The 13,040-nt window shown below is 41.2% G+C and overlaps 1 protein-coding gene across 1 annotated transcript in view; it reads left to right on the forward strand.

The window, feature by feature from the left end:
• Positions 1-11,249, forward strand: part of LOC142200710 (carboxymethylenebutenolidase homolog) — a 30,000-nt gene extending 18,751 nt beyond the window's left edge. The window contains exons 3-6 of the mRNA XM_075271261.1: positions 2,415-2,522; positions 6,173-6,315; positions 8,769-8,860; positions 10,952-11,249. Of these exons, the coding sequence (XP_075127362.1) occupies positions 2,415-2,522; positions 6,173-6,315; positions 8,769-8,860; positions 10,952-11,134 (526 nt within the window). The 3' untranslated portion in view covers positions 11,135-11,249. The remainder of the gene's footprint in view (positions 1-2,414; positions 2,523-6,172; positions 6,316-8,768; positions 8,861-10,951) is intronic.
• The last annotated feature ends 1,791 nt before the right edge of the window (positions 11,250-13,040 follow it).

Here is a 13,040-nt window from a genome sequence, read left to right on the forward strand (position 1 = left end):
AAGGTAACCGCTTTTTTATGCGGATTACGTATCCATTCGGAGGGAACCCAAGTGGACCCCCAGTCAGCAAATTAATAATTAGTGTTCAGTATTTGCAGACAGAGTGTCTTCAGTGTGTCTTCAGTGTTTCTTCAGCATCAGTGAAGTATGTCCGCAAAAACGGACAGAGTGTCATCAGTGTGCCATTAGTATGTGATCTTTTACGGATCCATAAAAAAAAAAAGCACAGGAGACAACTAATGATGTCCCTAGCTTGTCTGCAAAAACGGACGACACATGGTGTGCTGTCCTAGTTTTTTAGTCTCCCATAGGCTTCTATGGACGAGTCCGTTCCACAAACACTGAATAGAATAGGACCTGTTCTATATTGTGCGGCCCGGACTCTCAGTCCGCACACTGATCAGTGGAAATCATGGTTATGTACATGTGCCCATAGAAATGAATGGGTCAGTGTGCTATTGGTGAAAAACATGGATAGCACACTGATCTTGCCCACAGTCATCTGCAATGGGCCTTAGGATGGTTGCTGCAACTAGTCTGCTATGCTTCAAATACACGGGGGACACACGGATGTCCCTCTGTGCTGCCCTGCACAGGCCGTGCTTCCGCAGCTCCTTTCATTAAATAAATAGGAGCCACAAAAGCATGGGCTGCAAAATAGGACAAGAATAGGATGTCCTTTCTGACACAGCCCAAATTGTTGGCCAGCACATGGGACCGGGAAAATCATGGTCGTGTGCACGGGCCCATAGCTATTGCTATGACAGTAGTGTTTTGCTGTATTAGGTGTAACCCTTTAAGAAAAAACCTCTGGTGCAATGTGTGGAAACAAGCCTGATATTGATATCAGCTGCATACCACTACTGTTTGAGAAGTAGTGTTTACTCTAGGTGTCACCTAGTCAGCCTCAGAATGTGACCATGTTTCAGTTAGGAGTGCATAAGCATTCTATAAACATTTTTTACAATCTAGGCTGTCTAGATCAGTATTATTTCTCCCTAAGGCACTGGGTGGACTTGAACTTTTTTTTATTAAGAGATACTATGAGGCTGCACTCCTCCAGAGGGTACTGCATTGGCGTCTCCACTGGTCGATCGAGCAATCGCTAGCATTAGAACAGTCAGCCATGGATACTCCCCTTTACTCCCTACCATGGCTGGTTCCCATCTTTCCTACAACCCTGTGGACACATCTAATCATACTAGCCAATTGCACGTCCCTTTTCCAGAGGGCACGTAAATCTCATTCTGTTCCTGAAGCAAGGCAGGTGTGTTGCAAATGAAGGACTTCCGCTCTGAACAGTCCTGGACTTCTTAGGCAGACCTTTTTAGGTCTTGTGGCCCCTGGGGGTTTTACAACTGCCTCACTTTTTGTACGCTCTTACCTTCTGAGAGGAATATGACCAACCACTGACTCCCTTTGAGAAACTTGTGCAGGGATGGGTACGTACCAACATGTTTTGTTCGAATTCTATGTGCTACTGGTCGCACTCGCGCATGACTATACGCCACGCTTCTTCTGTAAATGGGAAGAGGACCTTGGTCTGTCTTTCTCTGCCTTCCAAAGCAGTAGGATTTTAGAATTTACCCAAAAATCTTCTATTGCCAGTAAATATCAAGAAGCAGGTTATAAACTTCTGACACTCTGATGCCATTTCCCTTCCAAATTGCACAAGATATTCCCAAGTACCTCCACTCTCTGCTGGAGATGTGGGTCCACTGAAGGTCATGTCAACTAATGAAGTCCTACTGGGATGGAGGGTGTTGCACACTCTCAAGAGTCTTTGAGATCTCCTTACCAAACACCTCAGCATGTTTCCTGATGCATGTCTCTGACCCCTCTAAAACTGCAAAGGGGTTCTGTTCCTGCACTTACCAGCTTGGACAAACCTGTATTCTCCTCACTTAGGGTTCGGTCACCCTTGTGCTCCTGTCCAGTGTTTGCCATTCCGCCGGGTTTCCGTCCTCTGCCCCAGTGAAACTTGAATGGGTTTGTAAAGGTGACCACTGGTGTCCGCTTGCGGCCTCTCCACAAGGAAACCATTTTTTTCAGCCAGACACAAAGTCGGACTTGCCGGACTTTGTGTCCAGCTAAAAAGAAACGGCTTCCCCGCGGAGAGGCCTCATGCGGACACCGGTGGTCACCTTTACAAACCCATTCAAGCGATGCCGATGGCAATGCTGTTGTGAAAAATTCTGCGGAAAAAACGCAATGCGTTTCTGTCGCAGTCTTTTCCGCAGTGTTTTTTGGCTCCAGCTCACTACATGGGGCCTAAGCCTTAAGGAATCCTATTTCCCATGTTACCAAGACATTTAAATACCTCTATTTTCCTCTTGATCCTTTTCCATACAATTATATAATGCCATCATAATAATGTTTCTTTTTACATTCTTTCTTTTCTTTAATGTTTATAGAGCTGTCGTGGGTGACTTTTTTACTGGCAAGTCACCATGGGACCCATCATATGATCGTAAAGATTTTTTTAATTGGCTTGAAACCCGACCAGCAAATAAAGCATACATGTAAGAGGTGATGTATTAAATTATATACATTCAATGTATAATTTTAAAGGGATCCTATCACTCAGACATGATTTTTTCTAAGTACCACATCGTAATAGCCTTAAGAAAAGGTATTTGTCACCTACCTTTCGTCATCTTCTAATGATCTTCTTCATGCTAATGAGCTCTCTCGCAGCACTGGGGGCAGGCCCCAGCGCTCAGACAGCACTGGGGGCGTCCCCAATGCTGTGTGAGAACTCTCTCCAGCGCCGCCTCCTCTTCTTCAGCAGCGTCATCTTCAGCCTCTTCTTCCGGCGGTGGCTTGTAACATCTAAGGCCTCGGGCCTTGGGCAGAGCAGACTGCGCATGCCCACAGGCCACGAGAAAATGGCTGCTTGCACAGTATTGCCAGTGCTGTGAGAGAGCTCATTAGCATACCGACAAGAACCGGGATTGTAGGCGAACAGTGGCGCGGAGAAGACGACGAAAGGTAGGAGAAGAATAGCCTTTCTTAAGGCTATTCCCACATGGTACTTAGAAAAAATCATGTCTGAGTGATAGGATCCCTTTAAATGTGGAAATAAAATCCGTAATGCAACCCCAAGTGCCTTTACTGGAGTTTAGTGGTAATACCCATGTACAGTCCTTTAATGGGATTTCCAACCTATAAAAAAAAAAAAAAATATCGGTGGTTTATCAATATTATAGGCCATCAATTTAAGATTGGCTGGAGCCTGAGTGTCAGGGCCTCCTGGAGATCATCTCTCTGCATTGTTTATATGATCTGCACATTTGCCGTGTTCTTGATACTGGCAGTTGTGAGTATTGTAGTAGTCTCCCATTCAAATACAACCCCAATTCCAAAAAAGTTAGGACAATATGTAAAATGTAAAGAAAACAAGAATGCAATAATTTGCAAATCTCATATAACCATATTTTATTTATGTAGAACATTGAACACATATCAGATGTTGAAAGTTAGACATTTCTCTATTTCATTTGAAAACAATTTATTTATTTACAAATTGATGGCAGCGAAACACATCTCAGAGAGTTAACAAAAGGCTGAAAGAGTAAGTGGTACTAACGAAAAAACATCTGGAGGATCAATTTTCAACTAGGTGGTGATGTGTATAAAAAGGGGACGGTACAAAAATGGGTAGTGAGATTCAACTCCAAAGATCAAGTACAAAAGCATACAAAACCATTAGAGATGAGCGAACAGTGAAATATTTGAGATTCGATATTCGTTTCAAGTAGAGCCTCAATATTCGACTACTCAATCGAATCCCATTATAGTCTATGGGAAAAAATGCTCATTTGAGGGGAAACCACTATTCGACTAAAGGAGAGTCACCAAGTCCATGAATAGCAGGAGGAGAGTGTTTAAGAGGAGCGCTGTGCAGCAGGCTCGTCCATGCTAGTCAGGAGAGCTGGCAGCTTGTGGTTACGAGGGAGCTGACTTTTTATCAGCGCAACTGCAAGCGCTATGCAGTTAAAGCGCACGGACCCCATTATAGTCTATGGGGTCCATGCGCTTTAACTGCATAGCACGGACCCAGTGTACAGCATTCGGCCAATCAACGCTGGTTCTGCCGGAGGCTCGTCTATGAAGAGGCGGAGTCTAAGATCGAATCACAGCAGTCTCCATTGTGGTCCGATTTTAGACTCCGCCTCCTCACAGACGAGCCTCCGGCAGAACCAGCGTTGATTGGCCGAATGCTGTACACTGGCCAATCAACGCTGGTCAATCAATTAATTCCTATGAAAAAAAGTCAGCTCCCTCATAACAGCAAGCTGCCAGCTCTCCTGACTAGCAAGGACGAGCCTGCTGCAGAACCAGCGTTGATTTGCTGCAGGCTCGTCTTTGCTAGCTGGGAGAGCTGGCAGCTTGCTGTTATGAGGGAGCTGACTCTCTTTCTCAAAGGAATGAATTGACCAGCGTTGATTGACCATTGTACAGCATTCGGCCAATCAACGCTGGTTCTGCGCTGATAAAAAGTCAGCTCCCTCGTAACCGTAAGCTGCCAGCTCTCCTGACTAGCAAGAACGAGTCTGCTGCAGAACCAGCGTTGATTTGCTGAATGCTATACACTGTGTAGCATTCGGGCCAATCAACACTGGCTCTGAATTGAATATTTACAGCGAATAGCTAGTAATATTCGATCGAGTACAAATATTTCGAATACTGTAATATTCTATCGAATACCTACTTGATCGAATACTACTCGCTCATCTCTAAAAACCATTATTATTAAATATCCATGAATCTGAGTTTAGGGAATGATTCGTGCGGGCAGTGCGTGGCAAGCACATGGAGCCCATTATAGTCTATGGGGTCCGTGTGCTTTGACAGCACATCGCTTCCAATTGCGATTGTATTCCGTCCGGGGGGGTGTCCATGCGGACTCCTTCCTGACGGAATACAAGCACTAGTATGAACCAACCATCAGAATCCGCCTCAAATCCACCTACAAAAAACTCAGTGAGCATACCCTTATAGGGATTGTCCAGGAGTTGGACAAAGTACCGAGGGGCCCATGTGTGAGCAATGTCACCAGTCGCTTTCCTATGACCGCTGTAGCTCCTGGTCCCTCCATAGGTTGTCCAATTCTTCGACAATGCCTTTAAAGGGGCTCTATCAGCAAAATCATGCTGATAGAGCCCCACATATGCGTGAATAGGCTATTCAGGCACCGTAAATGTTATATTAAACTACCCCCCCCCCCCCCCCGTTTTAAAATAATACCCTAAAAAAGAATGTGATCAACTTACCCATCGTGCACGGTGGGCGGGCATTCAGGGTCCGCCGTCTTCTTCATCCACGCTTCCTCTTCTTGCGATGTCCTCGGGTCCCGTCTTCCTCCGGCTCTCACGAACTGACATTGCTAAAAAAAATGGCATGGGAGCAATGTCAATTCGCGAGCGCCGGAGGAAGACAGGACCCGAGGACATCGCAAGAAGAGGAAGCGTGGATGAAGAAGACAGCGGACCCTGAATGCCTGCCCACTGTGCACAAAGGGTAAGTTGATCACATTCTTTTTTAGGGTATTATTTTAAAACTGGGGGGTAGTTTAATATAACTTTAGCGGTGCCTGAATAGCCTTTTTAAAGGCTATTCATGCATATGTGGGGCTCTATCAGCATGATTTTTCTGATAGAGCCCCTTTAATTATAGGCCATCAATTTCTGCATATTCAAGTGATAATTCACTACTATTTGCACTTATTTTATTTACCCCAATAGGAAAGATAAAGCAGATATGTGAATGTGTACTCTAAAAGGATACAATAGACACACCTTTCATTGCAATGTATGTATAAAGATAGCATTCCCCCCCACTTTCCCCACCCTTTAGGGTAATGATTTACAAGCAAGATATACAGTATATATTCAGGGGCAGGCAGAGGGGAGCATTCCTCAGTAATACTAGACTATATTTGCCAGACTATGCCAGACTGTATTTGTCCATTGCTTTCTTTTATTGCACTTAGTAGCCAAATGACTCACTAGTTTTTATGACATTTTGGCTATTTTAATAAGGACATGTAGCAACTAATATGTTGCCCTTATTTAGGGCAGGATATTAACCTGACAGGGCATCTAGAATTAATAAAAATATGAACTTGCATTTCCCACCTACTTCTCTTACATCTTTCATTATTTTTCAGAGAGGCCGAGGTTATTATGAAATATTTAAAGGAACAATGTCAAGCAAAAAACATTGGAGTGATTGGATTTTGCTGGGGTGGTATTGTAACCCATTATCTCATGCTAAAGTATCCTGAGCTAAAGGCTGGAGTGGCATTCTACGGTAAATTTTTATTCAATTTATGTAATGCATATAATAACATATAAGGGGTTAAAGTGACAGAGTAGTCTGTGAGTTGTAGTTATTGATTTGACTTTACTCTTGGCATTGGCATTGGCATGAATAATCTGAGAATAGCAAAAGGGTAAAGGAAGGGCTTATAACATTTTTTTATTCGGGTTGGAAGGTATTAGACTTACATACAGATTTTCAGTGGAGCATTTGGTACACATAATTAAATACACTACATTGGAAGTGCTGCAAAATCAATAATGGTACCTGAGTTTTCATGGCCAATCAATTTGCAGGGTCTTGCTGGGTAATCTGTTCTATAACTGCATAAGCCTTCATACATGGTGTCCTATAATTTTTTCTGCTGCTAATAATTATGACTGAAGCGCAGTTTACATCTCTCTCAGGCGGGGACATGTACAATAAGGAGCAGTCTGCCCCCTCCCCTATCCATTACTGATACTGTTCTGCCATAATGCCAGGAGTAACTGCACAATAGGAAATAAATAGCTGAGAAAAGCCCAAATGACCATAATATAGGAGATACAGGGACAATATCTGCAAGGAGTTTGTATGCTGTTTGCATGGGTTTCATCTGGGTAGTCCAATTTCCTCTCACACTCCAAAAACATACTGATAGGGAATGTAGGTTGTGAGTCCTATATGTGATCCGCACATATCACATTGGAAAGCAATAGGTAAAAAAGCCTCCCTTTGATTTCAATGTGTAGCGCGCATATGCTGGCACCCATAGAAATCAATGAGATCTGTTTTAACACTGCTCATTCTGAACGAGTTTACGTTCAGAATGAGCGGAGCGTAAACTCCGCGTGAAGGCTCCCTAACACTGGATTGCAAATACATGCAACTAAAACACAGGAAAAAAAACTATTGTTGTATACAGCCAGTAAAGCTGCTTGCTGTCTGTGCACATATCTCCCCTTTGTAATCACACAAGCAGCCTGAAGTAGATACAAATACATAGAAGATTTTGATCTTACATTGTAAACTGAGATTTGCAGAATTTTTAGTCCTTTGCACAGTGCAACAATTTGCAAACATGTGTATGGAGACTGAGAAGAATCAACCCATCCCCTCAGCATTCGTCTCGCTGATTTAATGTATCTTTGGATGAACCTTGCCTAACAATAGGAAACAAACTGTAAATTAGCTAGATGAGACACCTGGGGAAGGAACTTTTAGAGAGATCTTTCCGAATTTTTTTTTTTTATTGAAAATGCCTGATAGTTTAGTGCACAATCATATGCTCTATGAAATTACCCTTAGTTGATGGAAAGTATAGCGACCGTTTAAAATCATTGGTCTTTTGCCACATAACACAGTGTTGCTACTATGGACATTTAGCGGGGGCACTTGGAGTCCCTGCAGCTTTTTACTATGAAGCTGAAGGCAGTCTGTGTACCATAGGGTGCCATATTACAGAGTTTATTCTGAATTAGTCTTGCAGTATATATTTTTTTTCTTTTCGATATCTATTAAATGTAAGAAAAGAAAAAAAGTCTGTAAACCTCAGTATGGAACTTGATTGCAGAGGTTTGTCAGGACTTTTATATTGATGACAATCTACTATCTTCCCAAAGTGTATTCAGCTTTTACCATCAGGTTACAGGGCATGTTACAGTGATAAACATTATACCTCTGTTATGTATGTCAATTTTGTAAATTTTCAGAAAAACAACTTTAAAGGGGCTCTATCATTGGGAAAACTTATTTTTAGATAAGCACATCCTTGCATAGTCTTTAGAAAGGCTATTCCACACCTACCTTTTGTATGTAAATTTCCTCAGTAGATTTGGAATAAGTCTGTTTTTATTCATATGTTAATGAGCTTCCCTTGTGCACCGGAAGTGTCTGTGTGCACTGTCTGCTCTATGTGTATGTATAGCAGGGATGAGTCATCAGCACAGCAACCTCTGCTATACATACACATAGAGCAGACAGGTGCATAGAGACACTTCCGGTGCACGGTGGAAGCTCATTAGCATATGATTATTCCAAATCTACTGAGGCAATTTACATACAAAAGGTAGGTGTGGAATATCCTTTCTAAGGGCTATGCAAGGATGTGCTTATCTAAAAATGACTTTTCCCAATGATAGAGCCCCTTTAAAGTTATGCAAAATAAGCCCCCATCCTTCATGACATCACCCATGTTATAAAGCGGGAGGATCTGAGCAGATTGATATATAGTTTTGTGGGAAAACAGTCAGTAAAACCTGTCATACATTTATTTTTCTGTTCGTTCCATGCTTAGATGGAGTAATAGAGGTAAATATTTTATTTTACGCCAGTTTTCTTTAACTAATATTTGGCAAAATGTTAAATTATGTGTCATATATATAGAGTGTTAGTAAAAGGTTTAGATTAATAGAAATATTAACTTTTTGAATTCTCTTGTAATTTCAATATTTTATTCTTATCAGGTTTAGTCCGTGAAGAATGTGATAAATACAATCTGCTTAATCCAACCCTGTTCATTTTTGGTGAGAACGATCCTATTATACCACTTGAACAGGTAAATGTAATCCCACCTGATTGTCACTGTCTATCCATCACTATACATTGTCTGCATTATTAGCAGTGAATATATTGTATAGATCTGCTTCACTTTCCAGTAATCTTTGTCTCACTTGCTTCAGAAGTGCATAGAAAACAGAAAGGGGTAAGATACAGTTCCAGATTCTTATTCAGTATTTTAGTGATATAGCAGATTGAGAATATCAGGCTAGACAATCATTTGGTCACATATCACAGAAACAGCACCCATCCATGTGGAAAGTGTAGAGTGATACAAATTTACATTTACAGCGAGACCAGATGTGGAGGAAATTTTCCACCACGGATTTTGATACAAATCCATGTGGAATGTACATAAAAGTCTGCATGTGTTCCACTTGCAAACCCGCGTTGCTGAAACATAGCTTTTTTAATTTTATATTTTGTTGCGTTTTTTTGTGCCAAAGCCCGGAGTGGATTGATCAGAAAGTAGAAGTACTATAGATCTCAAATTCCTTTTGTAGACATTCTTGGCTTTGGATCAGAAAAAAATCACAACAAAAACTACAACAAAAAAAACTGTGTTTCCGCAACATAGGGCCTCAGCCTTAAAGGGAGTCTGTCAGGTCTTCTTGGTCCCCGATTAAGCATGCATTGCTGAGAAAATCAATTTTACAGCCTTAGGGAGCCTTCACACGGAGTAACGCCGAGCTCAACGTGTGCTTATTTTTACTGCCGTAGAAATGTGAGGCCAGCGTTTACGCTGCTTTTTTTTTTACTATGAGCATATACACTCATAGTAAAAAAACGTCATGTAAACGCGACGTAAACGCTGGCCTCGCATTTCTACGGCAGAAAAAATAAGCACACATTGAGCCCAACGTTACTCCGTGTGAAGGCTCCCTTATATAAATGATGCTGTAATCTCCCCTCCCCTGGCCCAGTTTGATAGCCAAACCTTTGGTGATCGGGATATTTGGGAAGATTTGTTATTAAAAATGTGCCAGAATTGTGGTGTAATCTGTGCAAAAAAGACATGCTTTACGTCACATTTCTTAACTGTTTTACACTTTCTGACAGCTCCTGCATCTCAAACAGGTTGGAAAAGAGGGCACGGATTAAGCTGGAACAACAAATACCAGAATGTTGGCCTATTTTTTAGTTAGAAACCAACACATAGGTGGTGTAAACTTGGACTTGACTGTCTAACAATGCATCAGATTTATTATTCAGGATCAGTCACTGTGATAAATCTGTCTAGTCTAAGTGTGCACTGTGTAAAACTTCGACTGCTTTAGTAAATATAACCCACTATTTTTTGCTTCTGAAAGGACAAATAACCCCAGAGTAATATAGTATATTATACTCCAATTACTGTATACTGTCCAAAACTTGATTTCCAGAAAATTGTCAAAATGACTCCTAACATGACATCACAGGCCTGTGAATTGGAACTCACTTGAGTTCTACAGACACTTCAAACAGCTTATCAGCTGGGGTGCTGGGTGTCAGACCCCCACCAATCTGATAGTGATGTTTTTTTTCCTAAAGATAGGCAATTACGATTAAGCTCCTGGAAACCCCCTTTAACCAGAAAGTCTAAAGTGCACCAAATCTTCAGGGTTAAAGTAAAAAGTTCATACGGACATATTCAGCTCAATATTTTGGGTAACCCTTTTTTATGCCAAAACCAGGAATGGATAGAAATTTATATAGCGTAAGTATAATGGAAATATTTGCACATTTGCATTGTGTTTTTGACTCACTCATGGTTTTGAATGTACAAATGATACAAAATACTGAGCAGAATACTACTGTTTGAATGAGGTCTTTGGGGTTTTTTTTTCTTGTTTTTTTTTTGTAGATTGTGAGCCCCATATAGGGATTACAATGTACTTTTTTTCCCTATCAGTATGTCTTTGTAGAATGGGAGGAAATCCACACAAGCACAGGGAGAACATGCAAACTCCTTGCAGATGTTGTTCCTGGGGGAATCGAACCCTGGACTTCAGTGCTGCAAGGCTGCAGTGCTAACCACTGAGCCACCATGTTGACCCTGAATGAGGTCTTTGGTCTTGCTGAAGATTTCAAGTTTTCTTCTGCCTTACAGGTTAGGTCTCTGGATGAAAAACTTAAAGAGAACTCCAAGGCTGATTATAAAGTGAAAATATTTCCAAACCAAACTCATGGATTTGCCCACAGGAAGAAAGAAGATATCAACCCTGACGACAAGCCGTACATTCTAGAAGCAAGGAAGGACATGCTTGAGTGGTTGAATAAATATATAAACTAATTTACTACAATGTTGCTCAATGTATCACTTTACTTCAATGATGAAAATCAGATCTTTAGAATGATTTTTCTATATAAGATCTCTAATTTGCAGTAAATAAACTGTTTTCTTTTGACTTGCTATCTTCTATTTCATTTTTTTCATCAAAAATTATTGACCTCGATTTAAGTAACAGAATCTGCAGCAATTTACAGTTCAAGAAAGAATTAGATTTATGGAAATGACAACCATTGCACAATAAACATTGACCAAACCAAACCTGTTAGGGCCAGTTCACACGGGGTTAACGCGCTCGTATTCTGGCACATATACATGTGTCAGAATATGAGCGCTAAAAACAGATCCTATTCATTTCAATGGGTCATTACGGGCGTATAACGTAATGAGGCGCAGCCTCTGCTGGGCTGTGTGCCCGCACTGAAATATATGTCAGCTTGTAGCTGGTGTAGAGATCTTATATAACAAAAAAACAGGCGGTACTCCAATTAGTGAAAAAAGTTCAATGTGGATTCATTCTAACCGCAGCATTTCAGTCCAATTAGTGTAGGGCCTTCTCAAGCCTTGGTGGTAAAGATTTCAGTAAACTGGCATAAATTATCATAAACTTGGCAGGGTCAATGGGGCTGTTCTCCGCCTCCCACTATCCACTTCCAGGAAAGTAGCGAGGAGGGTGTAAAAGTGAAAAAAGGTCACAATTTTTTTGCTCAAACAAACAATATTTCATGCCTTGTATACCAGAAATCTGGCATATATGGCATTAGGTATGACCACTAGATGACAGTAGTTGGGGGCAGGACAGTTCTTTTAAAGTTGTCCGGGATAATTAAATAATTTATGTGGGGACATTTTCCTCTTACTTTTTAATCTAGCATTATATTCTCTTATTTTACCAGAAAATAGATCCAAGTTTACAGGAAGCAAAAGTTATTGCATTTATAGATGATTTATTATTACTCATCTCAAGCTGTAAAAGCTATGGAGCTATTTTTTCATTTTTTTATTCACTTTTTTTTTTTAAGTAGATTTTTATTACATTTTTGCATCATTTGGCTTCTGCTGCTTGCATATGTTATACTACACAGGGTGTAGTATTCAAGATTAAAGGAGCCCCATTACTCAGCTTTGGTGCCCTCTCTGGGGTGGAGGGGATAGGTGACTTAACCTGTCTGGACATCAGTTTCAGCTCTAGATTCTCAGGAAAAGAACTTGCCCCTTGATTTGCGTATATAGAGAATGGTAACTTACTTGAACATGGGGCTCCCAAGCTAAATAACAATTATGTAAATTGTGTAAATTTGTATTCTCCTCATTTGATTGCTGGGTCAGTAGTGTGTATTGCAGTTGTATACAGGAAGTCAGCCTATGGAGACACAGACTGACTTCCTCTTCCTTCATCAGGATCAACCAGGTATGTGGTGATGGAGCAGGTTGTTAGTGGAGTGTCAGATCAGTTTCTGAGCGGGTGGGAGGCTTCTGCCACAATAGTATTGTTTAAGGGGCTCTATCATTTGGAAACTGTGATTTTAGATAGTGATATGCTTGAATAGCTATTCAGGTGCTGCTACTAGATTTTGAAAAGACTCTTGGACAAGATGTGCCTTATTACATAGCAAATGATCAGAATCCAGCTTTACTTTTCAGGACAGGTTTTTAACCTTTCCACAACATCCGTTATAATATTCCGGCGGATGTTGGGTATTTAAATATGGCATCTGGAGCTGAGCGGCCACCATAGCCAACAAGTCTCTGCTGTATTATACTGATTGTGGGCATTACTCCCTCTGATGCCTCAAAGCTGACGGACATGTAATTTTCCCAGCAGCGCCAATTTGGGTGGATCACCGGTCAAGGAAGTCGGGTCTGGGGCCAGTAATTTGTTACCACGAAATCCAGGAGCCTATTGAAG

Source organism: Leptodactylus fuscus, chromosome 4 (genome assembly GCF_031893055.1).
Source record: "Leptodactylus fuscus isolate aLepFus1 chromosome 4, aLepFus1.hap2, whole genome shotgun sequence".
Classification (NCBI taxonomy): Eukaryota; Metazoa; Chordata; class Amphibia; order Anura; family Leptodactylidae; genus Leptodactylus; species Leptodactylus fuscus.